Raw genomic sequence first — 27,628 nt, 5'->3', positions numbered from 1 at the left:
CTAATCCTACCGACATCCCAAATTTTCTTACCCAACACATTTTTGCTGTGAAAATGATATTCAGTAAATAGAGTTGCTTAGCTCAATATACATTAGCATTTGATAAAAGAAGAGACATTGTATTATTTATATAAAATTGCAGGCAGTGCTCCAGCATGGCTGCAGTCAAATGACTGAAACAAATAAAAGAGTAAAGTACAGGTGTAGCTATGCGGTAAGAAGTCTCCTTTCCAACCACATGGTTCTGGGTTCACTCCCACTATGTGGCATCTTGGGTAGGTGTCTGCTACTATAGCCTTGGGCCAACCTTTTGAGTGGATTTGGTAGATGGAAACTTTTCGAGTGGATTTAGTAGATGGAAACTGAAGGAAGCTCACTATATATATATCTATATAAACGGCAAAATGTATATATATATATATAAACAGCAATATTGGGGTTGGTGCCACATAAAAGCATCCAGTACACTTTGAGGAGTGGTTGGCATTAGGAAGGGCATCCAGCCATAGAAACCAGACAATGGACTCTGGTGCAGTCCCTGGCCTTACAAGCTCCAGCCAAACTGTCCAACCCATGCCAGCATAGAAAACAGACGTTAAATGATGATGATGATGAGTTTAGTTCAGGAAAATATGTCAAAGAGTACAATAAAACGACAGATAAACTTTTACTGTAAACAACTGACTATCTCAACAGTAAGAGGAAGAAGAAGATATATACTTTTTTATTTGTTTTGTTGCTTGAATTCAGTTATTTCTGTTGTTAAATACAGGATAGGTCAAAGTAGATGGAAATTATTGAAAGGTCTGATAAGAAATCTGTTCAGAATATTAACAACATTTTTGGAATGTAGGGTTGTCCTGGTTGTTGAAGGTATGCATGGATTTTAGGTAAAATATTATCATACTTGGTGTCAGAGGTAAAGAAAAACTGTACACTTCTAAATGTCTCACCTTTTTATTACTTTCTTAAATATGTGATTTCTTATCCTTTATCTTTTACTTTTTTCAGTCATTAGGCTGTAACCATGCTGGAGCACTGCCTTGAAGAGTTGTTAGTCAAATGAGTTGACCCCAGTATTTATTATTTTTATGTTAAGCCTGGTACTTATTCTATCAGTCCCTTTTGCTAAGCCATTAAGTTACAGGGATGTAAACACAACAGTTGTTAAGCGGTGGTAGGGGACAAACACATACACATATGATGGGCTTCTTGCAGTTTCTGTCTACCAAATCTACTCACAAGGCTTTGGTCAGCCCAAGGCTGTAGTAGAAGACACTTGCCTAAGGTGCCATGCAGTGGGACTGAACCCGGATCCATGTCATTGGGAAGCAAGCTTCTTACCACTCAGCTGAGCCTGCATCTATTAGTTCATCTTAGTAAAAAATAGCTAGAACGTGGATAGAGTAGAAGTGAATGTGACCCTGTTGAAACTATCATAAATTTAGAAAGAACACCACCAGGTCTTAGATGAGAGTATGAGGGAGACTAGTTCTTATATGAGAGGCACATGTTTGGTTCCCAAGTGTTATATTTGAGGGGACTTATGTCATATGTAAGATGTATAAAAGTACTTTCAGAAGCAACACTAGAAAACTGACTGGTTATGTAGATCAGTGAAGATTATGGTTATCTTCGGTCACTAATGGAATTGAATTTAGTCAAAATACACAGAAAAGAATTCCTCTCATTTCCCATTGTTCTTTTTTCTACTCTAGGCACAAGACCAGAAATTTTTGAAGAGGGGGCCAGTCGATTAGATTGACCCCAGTACACAACTAGTACTTAATTTATGGACCCCGAAAGGATGAAAGGCAAAGTTGACCTTGGTGGAATTTGAACTCAGAATGTGAAGACAGATGAAATACCACTAAGCATTTCGCCCAGCATACTAACATTTCTGCGAGCTGGCCACCTATTTCTCGGTTGTTTTTATTATTTCAAATCACCATACCAGTTATGCAAGGAATTTCTTTTATGGTTATCTGACATGTTTTCAATGAATGCCTTGTGTTTGTAACTATATCAATAAAGAAAGTGGCTTTGTACATATTTTTGTTGACTGAGTCATTAGAGATTGTGTATGTGTGCAATAGGACAGCAGCAAATCACTAGTTTTATATGGAAACCAGTGTCTCCAAAAACATGTGTAAAAGAAGTAAACTTGAAATGAATAAATCTATGTATATATATATATTTGCTCTTTCTTATCTGCAGGTTTGAAGAATAAAACATGTCAATTAAATGTTTAAACATCATCAAACTTATCTTTATACTCCATAGCAGACAAAAACAAGTGCTTTCAAGTCTATGTTTTATGCCAAACTATCTTAAAATCATTTTCAAGATTTACTTAACATTCAACATCAAACAGGAAATAAATGTTAACTGAAAGTTCATAAAGCTTAGAGAGGAAAACGCACTATGTCAATATATAGTGTTAAGATCTATGAGTTGTTTATGACTACGTGACAGCACACTTTAGTATTTGGTGTATAGCAACCTTTAAGTTAACAGACACCAATAATTTAATTTGCAATATATGTGTGTGTGTGTGTGTGTGTGTGTGTGTGTGTGTGTGTGTGTGTGTATTTATGTATTTATTTTCATTATATACTCTTTTACTTGTTTCAGTCATTTGACTGTGGCCATGCTGGAGCACCACCTTTAGTCAAGCAAATCGACCCCAGGACTTATTTTGTAAGCCTAGTACTTATTCTATAGGTCTCTTTTGCCAAACCGCTAAGTTACGGGGACATAAACACACCACCATCAGTTGTCAAGCGATGTTGGGGGGACAAACACAGACACACATACATATGACGGGCTTCTTTCAGTTTCCATCTACCAAATCCACTCACAAGGCTTTGGTCGGCCTGAGGCTATATTAGAAGACACTTGCCCAAGGTGCCATGCGGTGGGACTGAACCTGGAACCATGTGGTTGGTAAGCAAGCTATTTACTACACAGTCATTCCTATGCCTATGTATATCTTTATATAAACACACACACACATATCACCAATATTTAGTTTCAAATTTTGATACAAGGCCAGCAATTTCGGTGAAGTCAACCTTGGCAGAATTTGAACTTAGAATGTAAAGACGGTTGAAATACCACAAAGCTGACATAGGTTGACTAGTTTGATAGGAACTGACAAGCCAAGGGGCATGTGCCGAACCCTAATGTCGTTTTAGGTATGATTTCTACAGCTGGATGTCCTTCTTAATGCCAACTGCTGTATAGAGCTTACTGAGAGTTATATTCTTGAGGCACCAGCACTGGTGAGGTCACTTGGTGTTTGCAAGACCCCCTCAACTGAGTGGGACATAATACTGAGAGATGTAAAAATATGATAAAGTAACAGGAGCAGGCAACTTGTTGAAGTGGGGAACACATGGCTTCCCATCTGGAATGGATTGGGATGGGGAGAGAGAGAGAGGGAGGGAGAGAGAGAGGGGGTGAAGTCATGGTACAAGGTGAATATGAGAGAAAGAATAAGGTTAGAGGGACATAAAGGTGGGTGGGTAGGTAAGTGCACTAGAGTGAAAATGGGGTGGCAGAGGATGAGAGATGGGGACAGTTTGGAGGAGGACAAATGAAGGAAAGAAAATAGGAATGAGTCAAAGATGAGGAGGGGGGGATAAAGGACAGTGGTAAGGATACAATGTGAAGTTTAGAGGAATAAGTGGTAGCATTTATAGCACCCTAGTGAGTAAGGACCACAGTGAGAAGGTTGTTGGAAGGATGGGTGTTAGAAGATGAATTTAACAACATATTTTCACAGGAAAAAAAAAAGCCCCATTAAAAGCATAAAAGATTAAATTATCAAGTAAAAACAAAAACAACCAAAGGCATAGGTGTGGCTGTGAGGTAAGAAGTTTGCTTCCCAACCACGTGGTTCTGGGTTCAGTCCCACTGTGTGTAGCACCTTGGGCCAACCAAAGCCTCAAATGGATTTGGTAGACAGAAACTGAAAGAAGCCCATTGTGTGTGTGTGTTTGTCCCCAACCACCACTTTACAACCGGTGTTGGTATGTTTACATCCCCATAACTTCAGAGTTCAGGGAAAAAGAGATCAACGGGAAAAGTATCAGGCTTTAAAAAAAGAAATAAGTACTGGGGTCAATTCATTTGACTAAAACATTTTTCAAGGCAGTGCTCCAGCATGGCTGCAGTCTAATGACTGGAACTAGTAAAAGGTAAAAGGTAACTAATAACTTTCTCACCAAGGAAACAAAGAAAAAGAAAATAAAAAAGGTGGGTGAGTTAAGCAGCAGAAGATGGGGAGTGGGGAGAGGAAGCAAGAGGTTGTACAGCTCTGAACAAAAGGTGAGTTTAGCCATGCCTCTTGGACATGAATTCAAATTGCTGCAGGTGGGGGAAGGCTTGACAAGGCCACATTTTTTTGTAGCTGTGTGAACGTCCTTGAACAAGGAAAGGTGTGGCTTACTACTTCTGTTAACAGTTGAAATATTGTAACTGATTTATCGTGGGCTCACTGGGTGCAGTTTTGTGAAGGTTGGGCTCTGCCTGAGGAAATAAGTGAGGATTTGTATGGGTGAAATAATGCAAATAAGTTTAAACAGTGAAATAAATTATTAGAAGTCTATCCGGGTGGAACCAGTTAAGGAGTGAAGAAATATTTTACTAGTTAATTGTGTTGTGTTGGCATCCTTTTTGTCTCGGGAGACAATGGAGTTGCGCATAAAATAGTCTAGTCCGGCTTTTACATCTCATGTCCGGATACATTTCCTGCTGTGGCTGTGTAGTCCTATCCTGGACAAACACTCCCTCTGGCAGGTACCGCAAATGTAGCGAAGACTGTTCCTGGCTGGTTGTAATGTCATAATTTCTTGTTGACATCTGTTCTTGTCTTTCCATTTCTCCTCTCTCTCTCTGTCACTCCTTTGTATTCCCTTTTTTACGGTACGTCGCCAATCTCCATGGTTGCTGGCAACTGCTTCCCAACCGCTAATATTGATGTTGCAGGCCTTCATGTCCCTTTTGCAAACATCCTTGTAACGTAAGAACGGTCTTCCCACAGACCTAGTACCCCAGCAAGCTCTCCGTAGAGTATGTCCTTGGGGATTCTGCCATCTTTCATATGGCTAACATGCCCAAGCCATCTCATACGTCTTTGTGTGAGGAGTGCAAACATGCTTGGTATTCCTGCTTGCTTGAGGACATCTTTGTTGGGGATATGATTCTGCCATTTGATGCGGAGGATTTTCCGGAGGCAGCGCAGGTGAAAGATGTTTAGGCGACGCTTAGTATTGATGGATAAATAAGAATTACTGAGAGAGGAGGAATATAAGATAAGAGAAGAAGTAACACATGTTAATCTTTTACTAGTTTCAGTCATTAGGCTGTGGCCATGCTGGGGCATCACCATGAAGAAGTTTAGCTGTACAAATCGACCCCAGTATACATCTTTTAAAGCTCACACTTATTCTATCAGTCTCTTTTGCTGAACCACTAAGTAACAGGGACATAAACATATCAACACCAGTTGTTAAGAGGTGGTGGGGGACAAAAACAGACACAAAAACAAACACATATTTATATACAATGGGCTTCTTTCAGTTTCCATCTATGAATTCCACTCACAAGGCTTTAGTTGACCCGAAGCTATGTAGAAGACACATGCCCAAGGTGTCATGCAGTGGGAACCTGGAACCATGTAGCTTAGTGACTCATCATCTTGAATTCAAGGGTTTAACAAAATAAAACTCTTTGTACAGTCACCAAAAGCCAATCCTTTATGGACATCTGAAATGTTTTAAGGGTGGCAAAGTTTATTAACATTGTCTTATGTTATCTCTGAACTGTCAGCCTTGTTCTTTGCCCCGCAACAATCTGGCTTGGACTAATCTTTCTACTTAATCTAGATATATCTGTTAAGAGTTTCACCTTAACTACTTTATCCTTTTTGACACCATATCTCTATCAAAACACACTGCTTTTGTTTGAGTTAATTTTTGAAAAAAAAAAAAAAGAATTTAGTAAAATAATTTTATGATTAAGCTGGTGTTTGGAACATAAATTAACACAAAATTTTGATGAAATATTAAAACAGTGAATTTGCTTCATTGAACTAAGAGCTATTTCAGGTAGTTTGGTGTCAAAGGAGGAGACTCGTGTACTGCATATCACTTTATGACAGTATTCTATGAATCTGATCTGATGCCCAATTAATCTTTTTGTTCAAGGTTTTTTCTGACAGTAAATTACATTTTTTTAGATAATTTTTCTTAAAGCTCCTGTGTGTCCTAGTTTTAGTATACATAAACCACACTTCTTCAAAGAGAAGACTAAAAGGGTTAACATCAAGAAGGGGATCCAGCTATAAACCATTCTCTCAAAACACCTGTCAAACCTATACCAGCATGGGAAAATAGACATAGAACAATGATAATCATAAGGTTGACTTTGAAAGGCGGTGACTGACAGAATTGTTGCTGTGCTGGGAAGAAAAATGTTTAGTGGCATTTCTTGTGACTTCACATTCTGAATTCAAATGCCATTGGGGTCAACTTAGCCTTTCATCATTTTGCCACTGATAAAATCAAAACCAGTTGAGTACTGGGGTGGGGGGATGTAATCAACTTACCCACTCCCCTAAAATTGTTGGCCTTGTGCCATAATTTGAAACCAATAACGATGGTGACTTTGTTTGATATAAAAACAATTTCACAGATGTGTTGCATTTGTCTACCAGCCATTTTATTAAACAGAATAAAACTGACAATAAAATAACTTGTTTAAATACAATTAGGTTTTATTAAAAATTAGATTAGTTACAGAACTAATTTTTACTAATTTTTACAGTGAATTTTTGTGGGTTCAATCAAAATTGAAATTTACATTTTATTATCTTTACTATACATAGGCGCAGGAGTGGCTGTGTGGTAAGTAGCTTGCTAACCAACCACATGGTTCCGGGTTCAGTCCCACTGCGTGGCATCTTGGGCAAGTGTCTTCTGCTATAGCCCCAGGCCGACCAATGCCTTGTGAGTGGATTTGGTAGATGGAAACTGAAAGAAGCCTGTCGTATATATGTATGTATATATGTGTGTGTGTTTGTGTGTCTGTTTTTGTCCCCCTAGCATTGCTTGACAACCGATGCTGGTATGTTTACGTCTCCGTCACTTAACGGTTCGGCAAAAGAGACCGATAGTATAAGTACTGGGCTTACAAAGAATAAATCCCGGGGTCGATTTGCTCGACTAAATGTGGTGCTCCAGCATGGCCGCAGTCAAATGACTGAAACAAGTAAAAGAGTAAAAGAGTATACTCCCTAACTAGTTAACATTTCAATAACACCAGTAATAGCTGCTACGGACAGCAACGCATTTCAGCTAACAAAAACCAAACCAAAACAAAACCCACCAAAACTGGTATAGCTAGCCAGAAAAAAGAACAACAACAAGGCAGGTGTAATTACCTGAGCTGTTGTTAATCAGAGTAAACAGCTGGCACTTTGCCTGCAGCCAGTCATGTTTGGAAATAACATAGAATTCTCTTTGTTTCATTTATTCTTTTATTGCATTCTACTCACTCTAACATAAATACTTTCTCACACCACATCTACCACTAAATACTGCCCAATCATGACCACTACCAGATAATGCCCTCCCCCTCCTCCACCACCACCACTATTGCCTTTATTGTTTTAAACTCACCAACATTATAGAATTAGCAACTGAATACTTCCTTTTTATGGGAGCCAAATACTGAACCACAATGTAGTAACTATACACCCCCATGTCAACTTTGATTGAGCATGTTGACTGAGCTGCTTGAAAAAGCAGCAAATTCTCCCTCAGATTATACACTGCCATCTTAAAAATAGAAGGACACCCTATATTCTGTAGTCCCTGATATACAGAAATGGAATGTCTGAAGCTACTTTGACCTTATGTTTGCTCAATTAGTTCTGATTTGAAACTAAGCAACATCATGTAGCTTATCACATATCATGGGTAAGTCAGTTTGGAGGCGTTTACCATTCTTTAAGTTACATCTAGCAGAGCATAAAACTAACTAAGTACTGTTAAAAAGAACAGGTCAATTTTGTGGTATGGCTATAATGTTGAGAAGAACTGTCTATGCCTCTGACCATCTGGTGTTTGTCGAAACAAACATGTAATACATTCTTGCCCGGATTGGCCTCACCAGCCACCTCCGGTCTCATAGCAGCAATTCCACCAAACGATGTCAATGGTCATCTTCGAACCCAAAGGACGAACATTAGTTAAGAACCACACTTTACAACCTCATAGCTCTACGTTCCATCTCACTGTACAGTAGTACCTTGGGTAAGCAGGTTCTACTATCTTTACCCCAAGTTAACCTATACTTTGGAATTTGGTAGATGGAGACTATGCAAATGCCTGTCTATACATTTTATACATAAACAAGAATGATGTAAGAGAAATAACTCCAAGTGGCCAGTGGGCATGTATTTGAACATAGACAAATACAGGTATATTAGATACCATACAACATGAATTTTCAATGTACTAAAATTATTTCCACGTCAAGAGGATGTATCATAAATACCAAATAACAACTGAAACCAATTCCCCAGCAGAAGATGAGAGAGATTTAAGAATCAAGAATTTTCTCCAAAGTTGACATGACATTAAGGAAAAGAACAGGCTTATTATCTGGAGATGAGAGTACAATCATGGACATGTATTCCTGACCCTGTTAGCCATTATCAGCATAGGAGGGATCTTATCTCCAGTAGCCAAGGGAACTAAGAGAAACAACTCAGTGGCCAGTGGTATGTATTTGAACAATACATACATATATTGCTGTGTTCTCTATGTCCTATAATTTCAACAAACAGAAATCAAGTACCATACTGAAATAAGTAGTGTGGTCAACATGAGAGGCTAAAATTCTTGAAGATGCAGCCCCAGTATGGCCAACATAACTGTCTCAAATTCTGACACAAGGCTAGCAATTTTCGAGGAAGGGATTAGTCGATTACATTAACCAACCTCAGTACATGACTGGTACTTTGTTTTATTGAGCCCCCAAAAGATAAAAGGCATGGTAAGATTTAAATGATGAAATTATAGGATATAAAGAACACAGCAATATACGTATGTACTGTCTACATTGGTCAAATATATGCCAAGTTGACCCTTTGGCACAGTTATGACCATGAAGACTAAAAGTCTTCTTGGTCATGGGGCCATGCCAAAGAGTCAAGTGGTAAAAGGGAAATGGTTGTTCATCTGTATGCATGCTAAGACATTTTGTGCCAGCATGTTGTTCTGTAGCTCCAGATCAACACCCAAGCTGACTTATGGCCATCCCATTCTGTTTATATACCTTGGACTACATTATTCATTTTGTTCTTCCATTTCAAAGTTAGCAATGTATATGAGGAAGATTTGACTGCTCTTTCTAGTATGTCCACTAAGCTTACACCTGTTCTTTTGTAGGTATATTGATTTCATGGCTACAACAATTTTGATTCTTTATGAAGGAGACCGTCTCTTAAACAAATGGTAGAAAACCTTACTCCAGGTGTCCTTATTTAAGGAAGTACTGATTGAATTCTTTTCCCCACGGCATACAAACTTCTTTACCAACTTCACTGAGCTGATTAAAAATACCCCATTCAAGTCACACTTAGCTCGCCCCCATTCGGCATCTACAGGAGTCAACTTGAGGTCAGTCATTCATTTGAAATGTAAGTAGCACGAATTAAATTAAGGGGCGGGAGATGAGACAAGCATAGAGTAGGACGCATCTTTCTTTAGTGACTGACCTTTTACAATCTACTAAGACATTTTCAATATTTTAATACATTTGAGTGTATGAATACAACTAAACAGAATTTACTACACAGTACAATATATCTAGGTTTTTCGCCAACTCAATGTGAACAGGTGTAAATAAATAGCTTGCCTTCGTAGACAGAAAAAGAGACTAGCTTTTGGGATTTTATAAGGGCCTTGAGCACTTCTTAAACATTGAGACAATTCTTATAATTCCAATATTAATAAGGGCTTAAGGCGGCCAGCTGGCAGAAACGTTAGCACACCGAGCGAAATGCTTAGAGATATTTCGTATGTCTTTACGTTCTGAGTTCAAATTCTGCCTAGGTCGACTTTGCCTTTCATCCTTTCAGTAGTGGGGTCGATTTAATCGACTGACCCCTTCCCCCAAAATTTCGGGCCTTATATATAACGCATTTTTGGCAGCTAGTTTTATAAATAAATTACTGGGGCAATTCATTGTTTTCATTCAGAGCTATATTACAGAATATGTCTATAGATTTTTAGCCACTGCTGCATGCAGTCAGATGTAAACACCTTCCTTGTCTTTACAGTACAATAGAGGACGGAAGAACGAGCACGACTACATAGGTAAGCATATGATGCCATGTGTACAACTTTAGAAAAATTACAATTACCAACATTTTCGATGACGTTCGAAGCATAAGTTTCACTGTCGATATATTTAAGAACAAAGATATTGCTCTATGAGGCAGGGACCACCTGGTTCAGCCATTCATAGACAAATAAATAGCAGAAAACGTAGAGCACTTTCAATAACTAGGTGGTCACTTATCTCAGTACGCTTCTAACAGCAGATAAAATGTACCTAGCGAAACCATTTGATGAAGATTATGATATGAGACAACCAAACTGATGTCTATTAAGCAAATAGTTGTACTCGCTCTCCTTACGGCTCTGAAAGATAACAAACCACAGGCGACATCTCCATAAGCTGGAAATATATGACCAGAAGCCAGGAAAATCATACACATTCAGTGGTGCTTCAAACGGTGGAATATTAGCATACTTGAGTAGGACCTTTCATGGATCCTGCATTGAAACCGTCATTATACGACATGAGCATCGGTGTGAATGGCGAAACTCAAAGGTGCGAAGGTGGACAAAAGAAGCAATTTAAATATTTAGGAAAATTGAAAAAAGTGTGACGTTAATAAGAAAATCTATGGTGGAACCAAGACTTCCACAACACGAACCAAACATCTCACAAAGCACAAACCTACCCTTTTCCCGCGAGGAAAGCAATGTCCCAGTCTTTGACTGGACTTGTGGCTCCCCATCATAGTCATTCAGTTCCACAAAAACTAAATCCAGTGAAAAGCAATGATGCTGATATAAAACTAAGATAGATATTTATACAAGCACATTCATCTTTATAAATGATTTGATGTCATATACAATTGGGTGTACGAAATTGAAACAAGTCTTTGTATCACAATTAATAAAACCAAGGTAATCACACAGATGGCCAGAAATAACTGCTTGTTCGTCTGATACACACACACACATAGAATGGTGAACGTACATAGCGCATCCACATAAACATGTTAATTATACAAGGATGTATATTTTCACATTTGTAAATGTAAACAAAAATAAACAGCTTCTCCAATATTCCACGTGACAAAATCTCAAAAGGGTGAACGTTCATTTTATTTTATTTTTTTTTACTAAAGAAGCACAAAGTTAAAAAAAAAGAAAGAAAAACCATGTGGCAAATACAATCTCACATTTAGATATTTCTAACACAGATCTGCTACATACCTATTTTCTCATTGTAATGAATCATTTTCGTCGTTTCGCCGTGCGAACCCTTTCTCTCTGTTCAGCTTCTCTCGAATGTAAGGTTTCGGCTTTATTCCTTTGCTTTGTCTATCTGTGACGCTTCCTATTACTCCCTCTCTTTGCTCTACCTCTTTATTCCTCGCTAAATCTCTTTCTCTCTCTTTCTTTTTCTCTCTCTCTCACATATTTTGTCATCTTTCTCTGTTTGCCACTCTGCTTCTCTGCTTCTCTTCTCTCTCTCTCACATACTTTTCACCTTTCTCTTTTTGCCGCCTTGCTTCTCTCTCTCTGATTACTTGTCTGCCTGCTTCTCTCCCTGCCCAGCTTATTGGGGGATTTTTTCCTCCCTGTCCGTGGCTCGCATCTCCTTATACCCTTTCTCGCCTTCTGCTTCCTTGTCCACCTACACACATATCTGCCTCCACTTTGTATATTCCCCTCAGTTGCTTTAATTTTCTTGTCAACTTATTCTTTCTTCCTTTCGCCGTCTCATTAGTTCACTTTGTTTGTTATATTCACTTTCTGTATTTCTTGTTCTCTCACTCAATTGTTTAGACTTCCTTTCGTCTCTACCTTTCGATGTGTGTCTAATTCTGAGTCCAACACTCTTTCTCTCTCAGCTTTATATATATATATATATATATATATACTGGCTATGTCTCTCTCTTTCCCCGCTTCCTCAAATATATTTATTATCTCAGTATCTGCTTCTATCTTCTGTATGCCACCTGCGTATTTTGGAAACAGATCGCCAAATAGCTACAGAAATATTCATACCTCACTCCACTCTCTCTTCTCTTTTCTTCGGTTATTTTTTTTTTCAGTCACCAGGGTTTTTAAAAATGGTCCCGTTGTGTTTAATCACACGCCTTCACACATGTTAAGCTATCACTCGGAATCTAAACAAAGGAACACATACACACATAATGGTACGAGAGTACTCATGCAAAGAAAGGCAATGCAAACAAGCGAAAGACAGTGGATGTGGGGAGGAAAGCTTTGCATGGAAATATAGAACTACATGGCATGCAGCAGGTGGAAGCTACAGGAAATGTAGGATAGAGGTGATGGCTGTTGTATTGGCAGCCATCGTAGTAGCAGTGTTCAGAATCAAGAACAGTGTGGTGGTGGTGATAACAGTTGTTCCAGGTGAAAGTATAACCGTATAACCACACGTTATGTGCTGATATATATATATATATATATATATATATATATATATATGATATATATAATATATATATATACACACACAGGTGCTCTGTTTTCCACTGAGGATGGAATTGTAGGTTAAATCAATACGCATGAATAAATATGCATGATGAGCGATATATATATATATATATATATATATATATATATACATACATACATACACATATAGTGTATAATGACGGAGCGAGAAATGTATTGATTTTATTCGTCTAATAAACCTGAAACCGATAGGTGTATGGAGAGAACATTATGTGACTTCGATACCACTTTTCAGCCCACAGAAATGAAGTGGGACGAAAACCCAGCTCTTAGTTAAGATCATTTTCGAAATCTTAAAACGACACCGGTTCTTTTGACGAAGTAAAAATTATTTTAGTGGTAAGAGGCATTGGATGTTGTGATGGTGATCCCTTTCCCAAGAGCATGTACAATGTAAATGAAATGTTTAGAAACAACCAGGAGTAAAAAAAAAAAGTGATCTCGGTTCGGTTGACTTTGCTGGAAAGTGTCGGAATGTGAGATCGATTTGATCGATGGCTCTCAGCTACTTTTGCCCTATGTATAAGTAAGGAATTGCTGTAATTATTTGTGAAGACGAATAGATAAATAAATAAATAAATAAAATCGCGGATATTGCTATGTGGTTCAGAAGTTCACTTCAAAGCCATGTGGTTTCGGGTTCACTTCCATCTTATTGGTGAGGAAATTTAGTAGACAAAAACTGTGCGGAAGCACTTCATGCGCGCGCGCGTTTTATTAATATGTATGTGTATGTTGGGGCGGGGGCATGTGTATGTTTGTTATTATTAAGTTTATTTCAAAATTTCTTGGCAATAAAGAACCGGTTTCTAACCTAGATCATTAAAATTTTTAATTGATGTCCACACGGTAGTTATGTATGTTTGTGTGTGCGCAGTTTTTGGAGTCCTTGCATGTGTAGATTTGTATGTTCTATGTATTTATTCTCATGCATATATAGCTGCATGTCTTGACATGTGCGTATATATTCAAATGCTAAACTTCTTGAAAATTTTACAAATCCTTACAATTCCATTGATGGCTTGAATTTGTAACCTTCGAATTGGCTTTCTGTGTATGTATGTATGTATGTATGGTCACTTTCGAGTGCTACTGGTAACATGTAACCCAGTACAACCTGTTGCATGGTCAGGTCGTCGGCGACTAAACCGGCAACCCCACCAAGCTTGGTGAGGAGGGTGTTTATTGGACACCCTGCGGGATGAAAAACAAAACCTGTCAAAGGGCGGAGGAACTCTTGAGAGTCAACGGCCATCCGATAAATGTGTATTTTTTTCTCTTAAGGCTTAAGGCTGTATCATGCGCGGGGACATAGAAATAATCGAATTGAATACCCGATCGCGCGGCTAAACCATTGGGAGTGAAGGACTCCTAGCCTTAGTTAGGGCATCCTTCTAGGAGAAGGTAACTGGGATAACTCCGACATAAAACCTGTGGTTCAGTGGTTACCGATGATGTTGACCTGTTCTTCTTTTCGGATTATGGCTGCTGCTGCTTAGTGAGTGGGATTGACTCAGTGCACAGCCTTTCCTCACTTTAAAAAAAATCTTCTTGCACAGGCATTGCACAATAACAACATTGATTAAGCTTCGTGCAATGGCCATACTCGATGACGAGGGGGCAGCCACCATATATATGTATATATATGTATGTATGTATGTATGTATGTATGTATGTATGTATGTATGTATGTATGTATGTATGCATGTATGTATGTATGTATGTATGTATGTATATATGTTCATGTCTGTGTTTGTTATCTTACTGGTTGACAGCCGATGTTCATTTTTGTTAATGCAACTTTGCGATAGAATAAGATCTGGAATCAATTTGTTCGACTAAACTCTCCAAGACAGTGCCCCAGCATGACCGGTGTCCAATGACCGGTGTCCAAGTAAAAGGGTTTGCTGTTTGGTGTTCCATCTGGTGCATAGTCCTATAACTGAAACCAGAAAACTACAACGCTTCATTCCTGTCAGAATTGAAGTTAAGACTGCATTGGTATTGCTTGTTCATTGCTTGCCTCTCCAGGTGCTAAGTGTCCCACTTTCTCCATATAACGTAGAGAGAGGGAGAGAGAAGGAGGGAGAGAGAGAGAGAGAGAGAGAGAGAGAGAGAGAGAGAGAGAGAGAGAGAGAGAGAGAGAGAAACTGTGTGACTGAATATCGTTAATGCATTTTTGCATCAAGTTACTGCGTCTGTCATTTCTCCACTCACTAAAAAAAGGAAATATTTGATCTATTTGACAAAGGACAATGTTTTGTATATTTAATTGCAGAAAGGAACTGGGAGGTGCATACATTTCGAAAGGTAATTAACTAAGAGAAGAGCCAGCAGTTGAAACCTACTTGCAGTGTGAGACTGCTGGGAGCTTACCTTGTTGTTTGCTCCACAAAGCTTTGAATTTGTTTTGGAGATTTGCTAAGCAATTCTAGTCAGCGGTCAGACAGTGTGCGGCTTTAGCCCCCCATAGAGTTTAATGGCGATAAATACTGGCAGACGAGATTCATGAGCGTCGTTTGTCAGTGTGATTGGATATAAACTATATCATACATACTCACTATTGTTGAATAGTTGAATTTTTTTCTTCTCACTAAGAGCTACAACCGATCATATACACACGCGAGCAAAAGCAAGTTAGTACGAGTCTTAAGTATCTATGAGCATGTAGGAATGCCAGTGACATAATATTAACCAACAACTCTTTTCGCCATTCTTGACATTTTATGTAATAAAGAACAACTACTAAGCTCCCAGCCAGTTGAATATGTAGGCCAGGTATGCAATTCAAGTTGAAGCCAATTTAATTTAGCTTGTCTCGTGTCCACATCGTTTGCAATAGCAACAAACCTTATTGTTTTTACTTCCATAGATTAACACCAAATGCATCGCATTACCCGACAAGGCAACACAGTGAAACGGGTAGAGAATTGTCGAACCATTACACAGTAAACCAGTTTTCATAGTATAAATCCTAACGATTCACATCGGCAGGGATATGGAGTTGTGGCAGAAGTGATTGACACTGCCATTATGTGTGAGATGTTTTCATTTTGGGCTGATTAGGCTTTAATACCCGGATATCGGCCGCACGAGCCCTTTTCGTTCTACCACATCACATGACCTTGTGATTCGCTGAAATTGTTTTTATTATAGGTCGGTTTTCAATCATTTTGGTGCAGCACTTCATTTTTCCTTACGAGTGAAATTAATCCCCAGCTCTTGGGAGCCCACTGATCTCTGTAAGATCGACAGTTTTCGCCTGCTCTAGGTCTTTGGCACGCGCCATTGACCACACGCAACTCGTCTTTGACAACGATCTATCTGACACCAGCCAGTCTCCGCTTTCACCGCTACCAGACGCTTGCCTTCATCGTTGATGTACGAAGACCACACGACCAACAGACCAACGGCTGCCTCTACACACCACCAAACAGTACGTCAACCATGTCTGCAAGATCAACAGTCCAGCCTAACCACGAAGCTCTCTCACACATCTTTCTTGTAACCTGTTATGTTATTTTATTTCATTTATGGCAATCATTGCTAGTAACTTCAGGCACTCTGTTCTCAACTCACAAGAGTTTACCTGGTGTTATTTTCACAAACATAAGGTGTGAGTGATCTTTCCCGGGAAAGACTGTGGTATACTGTGACTTGATTTGGCAGTTGCTTTTCTTTCCCTTTGCTGTCCGCCATTATATGTATATAAAACAAAAACTTGCCAGATGAAACTTCATCAGGCGTTGATGGTAATCGAACAATATTGAAAGTACTGCAATACTGAGTAGGGTAGATTATCGTTGGATTTGAGTCGCGGGGGTCCTTTACGTGCTGAGTCCAAATCTCACCGTTGTCAATTTTCGTCTTTTATCCTAATAAGATCGTTATTAAAAAGGCTTGGAAATGCACAGTTATTCAGGCATAGGAAACCCTAATGAGTAATTCCTTTATTGAGTAAATTAATGTAACAGCAGTGAAAAAAAAAAGAGTGGGGGTGGGGAAATGAAACATACTTTTTACTGGAAGCGAGATACGGCGATAACACCCTTTAAGGCGGTACTCCAGCATGGCCCCCTTTTTTGTATCATCTAACTGTCTGGATGCTTTGCGTTCTTGTCCCACTTTTCTATATATATATATGCGTGTGTGTGTGTGTGTGTGTAAAACTAGAATACAAATATATATATATATATCTATATATATATATATATATATATATAGAGAGAGAGAGAGAGAGATAGATAGGTAGGTAGGTAGGTAGATAGATAGATAGATAGATAGATAGATAGATAGATAGATAGATAGATAGATAGATAGATAGGTAGATATATATATATATATATATATATATATATATATAGATAGATAGATAGATAGATAGATAGATAGATAGATAGATAAATAGATAGATAGATAAGTTTCTTTATTGGCCACACAGGGCTGCACACAGATGGGACAAGTTACAAGGTAGAGCTTTTCTTTTGGGGGATGAAAAAAACGAAAAACAAAAGAAACAAAAAAAGGGGATGGCGTAGGTTTTCGATCAAGAGGGATCGTAAAAGGGAAGAAAAGAACAAAAAAAATAAAATAAAATAAAAAATAAAAAAATAAAAATAAAAAAAGAGAAAAGGAAAAGGAACAAAAGAAAAGAGAAATGAAAAAAGAAGAAAAAAGGGAAAAAAAGAGGAAGAGGAAAAAAAACGATCAATAGGAATCGTGTATCACAGTGTTATGATATATGGTGTAAAGGGGAAAGCAAGTAAGGTTTATCCGTGGGAAGAAAAGTCTACGAAAAAGACCACGGTAACCTTGGTCAATATTGTTATATGTTACCACATTTGTTTGCAAGTGGGTAACCCTCTGTTTTCAATTTCTGGGTTCATAGGATTATGCTCAAGGTGGCTTCGTCATTCATACGTGCCATCCTTGCTAATTCACCCATCTTTTTTTAAAACATTCGCTAGACAAAACTTGCCTCTCTACTCTCACTTTCCTTTTCAAGTGGTACTTGAAGAAGTTGATGAGAGATTGACAAGAGAGGAAAGTGTTTGTCTCCAATCCTTTCAGACGCGTCCACCAGATACATTCTTTCGCCATAGCCACAAGGATGATGAAAGTAGCTCTTCTTTCCCGTTTGAAGGAAGGAGGCGTGACAATATTGACGATAGACTCAGCTGATAAACCGACTCGTCTCACACGATAGATAGATAGATGGGTAGATATATATATATATATATATATATGTATATATATATATATATATATATAGATAGATAGATAGATAGACAGACAGATATATATATATATATATATATATATATATATAATAGAAATATTAAAATAACTAAGTCTCTCTAAAAGAGAACAGCGGCAGCGTTCCCGGAAAATAATAGTTATCGCCATACTAATATGGCATTCTTATAAAAATAAGAAAAAAGCTTTTCCGCTTATTAGCTCCATGAGGCCATCGCCTTAAGTTAGCTATTTGATACACAACTGTATCCATATAACCTTCGAACAAGGGAGGTCAGTCGCTCCACACTACTTGACCGGCAGCTACAGACGCGTTTCGGGGTATTGCCCCTTTTCAATGCAGCGTAGCCAGCCAGTAGGTGTCGCTTCCGACAATCTCTGTTCGATGGTTTTATTTACCTAGTTTCGGTGGAATACATCCACTTGTTTTCAATAATAGAAATATTAAAATAACTAAGTCTCTCTAAAAGAGAACAGCGGCAGCGTTCCCGGAAAATAATAGTTATCGCCATACTAATATGGCATTCTTATAAAAATAAGAAAAAAGCTTTTCCGCTTATTAGCTCCATGAGGCCATCGCCTTAAGTTAGCTATTTGATACACAACTGTATCCATATAACCTTCGAACAAGGGAGGTCAGTCGCTCCACACTACTTGACCGGCAGCTACAGACGCGTTTCGGGGTATTGCCCCTTTTCAATGCAGCGTAGCCAGCCAGTAGGTGTCGCTTCCGACAATCTCTGTTCGATGGTTTTATTTACCTAGTTTCGGTGGAATACATCCACTTGTTTTCAATAATAGAAATATTAAAATAACTAAGTCTCTCTAAAAGAGAACAGCGGCAGCGTTCCCGGAAAATAATAGTTATCGCCATACTAATATGGCATTCTTATAAAAATAAGAAAAAAGCTTTTCCGCTTATTAGCTCCATGAGGCCATCGCCTTAAGTTAGCTATTTGATACACAACTGTATCCATATAACCTTCGAACAAGGGAGGTCAGTCGCTCCACACTACTTGACCGGCAGCTACAGACGCGTTTCGGGGTATTGCCCCTTTTCAATGCAGCGTAGCCAGCCAGTAGGTGTCGCTTCCGACAATCTCTGTTCGATGGTTTTATTTACCTAGTTTCGGTGGAATACATCCACTTGTTTTCAATAATTTCAGTTTATTTACCATTCAGTCTGCACATCTCAATCTTTTCTGTTATTGTACACATCTCAGTCTTTTATTTTCTGTCCTTGTTCATCTGCCATGTCCAATTGTTTACACTCGAGTTATGTTGCTGACACTAAAAGCTCGACAGATATTTAAGCTGACACTTGTTAGAAAAAACTGGAAGAACTTCTTGTAACCGAGTTTGTTTTTCCTTTTTCTGGTTTTTAATCTCTTTTTCACTATATTACTAATCTGTACTTTTTTTCCAATTTGGTTGTTTTTCTTCTTTTTCTTGGATATTTTCTTTTTTACTATTTTGGCTTTGTCTTTAATCTTCGGTTTCTTTACTGGAATTTCATCATTTTCGAACATAAATTTCATATATCTTTTCTCCTTTTTTTTAAAATTTTTTCTACTCACAAAGTTCTTTTTATAGCTGACGATGAAAGGATAACTAGGTTTGATGAACCTGTACATGGCTAGATTATAACAATCATAAGCGAAATGTCCAACCAGTCCACAATTGGAGCAATAAACCCTTGGGTTACAACGAGATGGCGTCTTCATAATAGGTCCTTCTCTGGTGGTCGCATGGTATCTTCTCCAAAGATCAGGGCATTCATGATACATATGGCCCTTCATGTCACATCGGGAACAGTGTGCATTATAAGGGCGTTTGCATGCATTGCAATCACGAGTAAAATGTCCAGGGCATTCACAGTTAAAGCAAATACTATCTGGGCACTCATGGCTTTTGTGTCCTAAAATTCCACAGAGATAACATACAGGTGGTTTCATTTGCCGACAATCTCTGCTAAGATGACCAACAAGGGAACAGTTACCGCACTTGAAGGTCTTTGTCAAAATAGGGTCTTCAGCACTCTTTTTATCTTCCTTCACCTTCAGCCTCATTAGTGGTCTATTTACTGCTGAATTATCTTTTTCTAAAGACCTCCAAAATGTTGGATCAACAGTCTCTGTTTCTAAGTCAGTTTGAGAACCATAATGGATATAACTATACAGTTCGCTCTCTATTTCCTTTAATCTTTCTGCTTCTTCCTCTTCTTCATCCTTCTCATCATCATCATCGAATTCATCATACAGCTCATAAGATTCGTCTTCATCACTAATACGGGGCAACATTTTCATGGTATTTATTTTGCTTTGCGGTATTTCGTCTGCCGTTATGTTCTGAGTTCAAATTCCGCCGAGGTCGACTTTGCCTTTCATCCTTTCAGTTGTGTATCAAATAGCTAACTTAAGGCGATGGCCTCATGGAGCTAATAAGCGGAAAAGCTTTTTTCTTATTTTTATAAGAATGCCATATTAGTATGGCGATAACTATTATTTTATATATATATATATATATATATATATATATATATATATATATATATATATATATATATATATATATATATAGATAGATAGATAGATGGGTATATATATATATATATATATAGATAGATAGATAGACAGACAGACAGACAGATAGGTATATATATATATATATATATATATATATAGATAGATAGATAGAATGAAGTCGCTGTCACTCCTCTTGTATAAATATGAAAGAAGAGCGTTGTAGTTCGCTTGAAGCATTGTAGCACAGAATTAGAATAAACGAAAATAGACAGCCAATCATCCACCACTGCGACCTCTACGGCACCGACAACACCATCTTTTGGAACCTGCTGTTGCTAGCACACTCACCGAACTAAGCGAGGTCACTGCTCGCTCGGTTATCCAAACGGCATTAACGTAAAGTCCGTAGATATCCTTCCGAGGATGCGCCTTTGTGTCTGAAATATATAAAGGTTTCTCAGCTTCCCTCTCCACATTGTTAGAAGTTTTCCACATTTCCTTTTTCGTTTATTATTCCTCTTAAAGAAACACGCATTCCAAACATTTGAATTTAATGTTAAACTCAGCGTAATATCAAATTGTGTTTTTTTATTACGATTTGGCATAAACAACAACACACACACGCATACACGAACACACACACATATACGTACGCGTGCACTCGTGGTTCCGAAGCTTTACTAAACTCCACTGATGCACCTGACCGATGTTTTAGTGATTCGATCGTAAGTATTCAATAATAATTCTAAACTGTTGGACACAGCTATCGCCAACGCTTGATAAATGCTTTTAATAAATAATTTACAGCATTAACTCAATAAAATGGCTTCATTTGCAGCAAGAATATCATTTTCACTCAGTCACACGCGCACATACAGACACATGTGCATACACACACACACACACACACACACACACACACACAAACACACACACACACACACACACATACACACACACACACACACACACACACACACACACTTAACTACACTAATAGTGACGTCGACGGCAATGGCACAATAGGAACCAAGTTCTAAAAATCAAGTGGCAGCTAGAACAGAAGACAATCTTATATATACTTTCGCATGAGTGAAGCAATACTTCATGTCTGCGACCTTTGATCAAGCCATTGTCATGAGCGAAATATACTTTTGAAATATGTTTAGCTTTGACAAAGCCCGTCACCTGATTCGAATGATTCGAACTCTAGGTTTTCAAAAATCATTCTGGACTGTTGGAACCCTGAGATTGTCAGTGCTTGCACAAAGCCTTTATTAGACCATTCCTGACAACATTTCAACAGAGGGATTTCATTTATAGCCAGAATATTACTAACAAGAATTGCGTTATCGACTTCAAACTATAGAGCTTCAAACCGTTTTAGAATTTTACAGATGATGAAAGATCATTATATTGCAACTTCAAGTGATGTGAAAATAATGTTAAGATCAAGGTTGAATACTTTTGTAAATGTGTTTATATGATGATGGTTGTTGTTTCTTGAGAAGATCTTTGAGGCGAAAAAGAAAACAATGCAAAATAAGTAATTCTTCAAGATTTCACAAGTTCCTGCTCTTTTATTCTTTGATACTTTGGTCAGTCAGTCGTAATAATATGACTGAAACTCGATTTCACTACTGTACTCCACTGATCTATTTATATGAGTCAATGAAGAAGCTTGATCGTGGTCGCTCAGTCTACTACAAATAGCACCTAAATTCCCTTAAATTACATCTTAGCTGCGGATATATTACACTTATACGGTTCTGATATATAAAAAAAGCAGGATGGTCATGACTAGACCACCTTTGGTTATAGATCTTTCAGTAAAATCAAGTTAGAACTGGGGCTAAACGACATCTGGACACATCAGTTTTTACAATTGACTGAAAGGCTGTGAATGCTAGACTCCGAAGCCTACCCTCCGCAAATCTTTAGATGAATGCTACACCAGAATGCTGAATGCAATACTTAACATCCAAGAAAACGAACACATTAGCAGTATGCTTCTATATAGCGGGTTACTATGTAAAGCAGTGGTTTTCAACCTATGAACCCCTTGAAAGGCAAAGTCGACCTCGGCAGAATTTGAACTCAGAACGTAACGGCAGACGAAATACCGCTAAGCATTTCGCCCGGTGTGCTAACGTTTCTGCCAGCTCGTCGGATATCGAAGAACGTCGGCATGCCAACGTATGAGGGTGTACTAAAAAATTTGTAGAAGAGGAAATTACTGACCAACTAGCAGGTTTCATGGAGTACCGAGATGACCGATAGGAAGACTGGAGGATTTGTTGAGGAAGACTTAAATGATAAGCTAATAATCGGTATCACACCCCTAGGTGACTTTCTCCCTCTCTTCCTCTCCCTTTGACTAATTTAGCAGTTTCATTTTAGCAATAAAATGTCGAGGCTTAATATCATTTCGGTAGGAAATCGTTAAGAATGTCAAACTTGAATTTAATGTCTAAAAATATTTTAATGACAAACACTATTTATATTAATCCGTTAGTATTCGGATTTAGGTGACAATAGATCAGCTTGTGGATTAATTTTATTTTTAAAGGGTATTTAGTACTGATACACGTACTTAAGAGCGATTAATAACTTAGCAAATGATCCTTGAAAGATATTTCCGGGTGAAATCAAATGATCTGCTCAACAAAATGATTTCTTTTCTAATGCATTTTCCATTCACCCATTCATCCTACCTTTATTCTCACAGAATCCTAAATTCATCGATCTGTACTGGGATCTACAGAGCAATACTGACCTCCCTCTTCTTTCCATTGTTTCCCTTTTTTTTTTGTTGAATTTATCACTGATCAAGCTCAATCGTGATTAAAGAGGATTTCAACAAATTATTACACTTACACTAGTAAAGGTATGGCAGTCACATTTTCTCAATGAGGGATTAGTCACAGCCATCGCCACCTCACAGCTGACAATACATTAATCTGTCTCGACGACCGAGTTGTTGTAAATAGCAGTCAAATCGTCCTCAAACCATTCCCTGTAATCTTTAAAGCAAACATATCGGATAATGTGATCCTTCATATATTATGTTTAAAAATCCCCTCAAAACATTGATCTAGAAAATTTAGGATTGCATTGTTTAACAGAGTCCTTGTTTTAAAGATCGTTGTTTATGGATAGGTTGTTATTTCTAATCGGTGAGCAACGTAGATGTTTTCTTGCTGCTTCATAAGCTGTGGTAAAATGGTGACCAAAGTTGTATCTGTGGCGGGTAGTTAAGAGTTCAGTGTCAGGTGCTTTGGGGGTTTTAGCTGAGATAGTCAGGTGGTGGTCACTATGAAAGTTGTTGTTGTTGTTGTTTATACCTGAGGTCAATAAATTAAGTAGCCGTTCAGAGTGGAATCGATATCGATTATCTTTAACATTTATAGATTTGTGTCCTATAGACACAAATCTATAAATCATTGGGCCCAAATTTCTTATAGACACAAATCTTATAAATCATTGGGCCCAAATGGCAAAAGTGCAACGTAGCAACAAAGCTACAATTCGGTCTTTGGTGGGACATGATGAACGTGTGCTACTCAATTCCAAGTAGATGGGTGCGGCTTTTCAGATATTCTCATTTTGAAAATCATCGAGAGGACGTTGGTGTTGCCTTGGCGGAGGTTGGCGCTTTCTGAGTGCTCTTGTCTATTATTATTATTGTGAAGTAAAACATAATACAATATTAAAAGCGATATGAATGTCTGGTTGAGTTTTATCAAAGATCATACCAGTTAATGATGTATCAAAGTTCAATCTATCATGTAGTTGCAAACAATAGCAACAGATAAGACAAAAATATTATGTACATATATATCTTAGATAAAACACTTATACTTTAACTTAAATATGTAACCACACATATATATGTGTATGTGTGTGTGTGTGTGTGTGTGTGTGTGTGTGTGTGCATGAGGGTTTTTGTGAACGCAGATAAAAGATTATCTGTGTTTATTTGTAATAAGTGTGCAAGGAAAAAAGGTAATAACGTGATTTTCGATATTATTGTAAAAAAATTTCAACTCTCCGTTAAATAAATACATCGTTTCAGGCGGTGTGTCCAGAAGCAGCAACAATTAAATTTGACCCTCTGTCTGTCTCTTTCATACACACAAGCGCGCGCGCGCACACACACACACATACTTATAATATATGTGCATGTGTGTATTGTGAGTATGTGTGTGTGTATATATATATATATATATATATATATATATATATATATATATATATATATATATACATACATACATACATACATAAGAATCCCGCCAATACGCATTTAGTACCAAGTGACTGAGTATTCCGCATATATTTTCACCCTGAACTCAGTCATGAGAGCGAATCAGAGCGGTACAATACGTGACAACAGCGGACCTTTGAATCAGAAGTGCAATCAATCCATCGGGCTTCTACACAATTTCTGCCAACCCCGTTTCTTTCACAATGTTTGAGTCAACTCATTCTTTTACAATAACTTGTTTTCATCCTTGAGAGAGAGAAGTCAGAAAATTTGGTCTTGTACAATAGAACTCTGTTTCGAGATTAGTGGAGTTCTCAATACCAACTTTCGGCACCAGTTAGTCAAGGGTTTTCTCCATTTAGATGATTGTATATCGTCCCTGTCTTTGTTCTAAAGACTACAGCTTCAAAACTTTAGCTTTTTTTCCCCAATAGCTCACATGGGGCATGGAATAACTGTTTTTGCCTCGATACTTTGGATTATCTTCAGTTCAGCTGTTAATCTGGCATCCCGAAGCGACTATCTAGGAAGGGGAGTAAATGGCGTTTGGGAAAAAACAGAATGAGCGCTTATGTCCTTGTTTTGCATACCTTCATACTTTTGATATGCACCTGGCGGGATGGGGTATTACTCATTACAATTCCCTGATCTCCACAGTTTCTGATTCTGTTATTGCAATTTCTTCCAGTCCTGTGTCTTCATGTTTTGCACTGTGTTGATGAGTTTATATCAAAACTATCCTATCGTGGATTTCTTGTTTTCTTATATACAGAATCGATATACTTTTCTGAAGGCTTTTAATATATTTGGGGTTGTTTACTGTATTTTTATTTCCCTGAATTATCGGCACGTGTGGTGGGGTTGACTATGGTAACCGCACATATAAGCCCGATAGAGCTATAAGCAGACAATAATGTCCTCAAAATAGTTCCCTTTAATATCCCGCCCTGGAAATCCGACTCTTCAGAGAGTGCACCGTTGGTTGTAACATGAAGGCGTCTGTTTCATTTATTTATTTTATTTCTATGGAATTTTCCTGAGTCATACAAATTCGCTTCTTTGTTTTCTGACTAAATCGAGGTCAAGAAATCGGGGCATATTATCTTGCGATCAGCTTTATTGAAAGACCGGATATATCATTTATCAACATTTGAACGCTTCAGAAACTGTTTTATCAATTACGACATAGAAATAACTGTGCGAGACTGATTCTGCTTTGACGAAAACCATGTTGGGTATTACTTAGCAAATTATTATTCTCTAGATACATAACCACTCTCTCCTAACAAGGAACCCCTAAAGGGTCACTATTTGATAAAAGTGAAAGTCATTCATTTATGTTTACCTAAGTTTTCTCATTGTGTTACGCATTATAGTTTTTTGTATTAAAAAATCCAACACCGAGTTATAATTTGTTGTTAAAGCCTCAAGCCATTGTGATACTGCAGATTTATAGTCAAAAACGTTCTTTCAGACATAAACTACGTCTATATTGGCGTGAGTGAGGTTAATTGGCACCGCGGTTGCGACTCGGTAACCAGAAGAAGGGCCCGGGTTTGTAAATATCTGATGGCTTCAGTCCTTAAAGATGAAAGGAAAATATAGCCTTTTCTATTGCATGATTTTACAAAAGTTTCAGTAATTTGTATAGAATAATGTAATATACAAGTGTTATAACTGTGTTTGAACAAACATATTAATAATTTTTGATGAAACTTTCTGCAAATACCTTTCAGATGGTGTAGATTATGATCATATAGTAATTTAACGTGAAAACATTGGTGGGTGCGTACACACACTTAATGACTAACATCACAAATATAGCTACCAAATGAAATTTGAACTTTTGATAGTAATATGCGATATGTGTCAGTATTTATGTGTACGTGCTCACCAGTCTTTTTTTCCCTAAATCTAATTCCTGATATAATCGTAATATATTCCATCTGAAATGTATTTGTAGAAAATTGTATTAAAAATATCCATTTTTCTGAAAGTTATGAAGGGTGCGAGGACGCTTTTGTATGTGTGCCCCAATGGTTTTATGTCATCCGTTCTTGAACAATCGTCTTTCATTAGTAAGGAATGCGTTAGACCATTGGCTCGGAAATGGTAGAGTGGGTGGAGGCAGGATATGCAAGTTCCCCAACCCCTAAAAATTTGAACATCCTCTTGAAAAAGTTCATCGCCGAAACGAACGAGCGAACAACATTTTTGGACTGATTTGAAACCTTCCTTTTCCATTATTTGATTCATCTGATTTGATTGATGTACAAATATATATTTGTGCCTATGATGGTATGTGCTGCTCTCTTACTCAATAATAATAATGATGATGATGGTGATGATGATGATGATGATGATGATGATGATGATGATGATGATGATGATGATGATGATGATGATGATGATGATGATGATGATGATGATGATGATGATGATGATAATAATAATAATAATAATAATAATAATAATAATTCCCTGGCACTGGATCTCATGGCTTCTGATCTTAACTGATTGGAAGTGTTATCATGTAAATGTTTTATCTTGGTATAATAGATGGGCTACAGTAAGTATTCTGCTCAACACTACAGATTTGCTTGTCAGTTGAGCATGTCCTTTGGTGGCTGACGATGTGTGCATCTCTGATCACGAGCTGAAGTAGCGGAGGAACATCATAGCCATGTGCCGAGAGGAATCCTTTGGAGTTTGAATAATTC

At 37.8% G+C, this 27,628-nt stretch overlaps 2 protein-coding genes across 4 annotated transcripts in view; both read right to left on the bottom strand.

Moving 5' to 3' along the window:
- The window catches only part of LOC115218353, a 35,468-nt gene that overhangs the window by 5,150 nt on the left and 2,690 nt on the right, over positions 1-27,628 (bottom strand). Inside the window, exons 1-2 of one of the 3 annotated variants that reach the window (XM_036508165.1) lie at positions 12,257-12,574; positions 11,586-12,144 (exon numbers count right to left, since the gene is read on the bottom strand). The exons of 1 other annotated variant lie outside the window; for it this stretch is intronic. In XM_036508165.1, the coding sequence (XP_036364058.1) occupies positions 11,586-11,610 (25 nt within the window). In that variant the 5' untranslated portion in view covers positions 11,611-12,144; positions 12,257-12,574. Of the gene's footprint in view, positions 1-11,585; positions 12,208-12,256; positions 12,575-27,628 lie in introns of those variants that run through there. One more of the 3 variants, XM_036508166.1, reaches the window with a different exon arrangement.
- Positions 19,264-20,457, bottom strand: LOC118765766 (zinc finger CCHC domain-containing protein 7-like). Its single transcript, XM_036508164.1, has one exon. It carries the CDS (start codon positions 20,420-20,422, stop codon positions 19,382-19,384), a length of 1,041 nt encoding a protein of 346 aa, XP_036364057.1. The 5' UTR covers positions 20,423-20,457; the 3' UTR covers positions 19,264-19,381.

The sequence above is a fragment of the Octopus sinensis genome, linkage group LG13, assembly GCF_006345805.1.
Source record: "Octopus sinensis linkage group LG13, ASM634580v1, whole genome shotgun sequence".
NCBI lineage: Eukaryota > Metazoa > Mollusca > Cephalopoda > Octopoda > Octopodidae > Octopus > Octopus sinensis.
The sequence above is the reverse complement of the archived record's forward strand: the minus strand, read 5'-3'. Positions and strand labels throughout refer to the sequence as shown.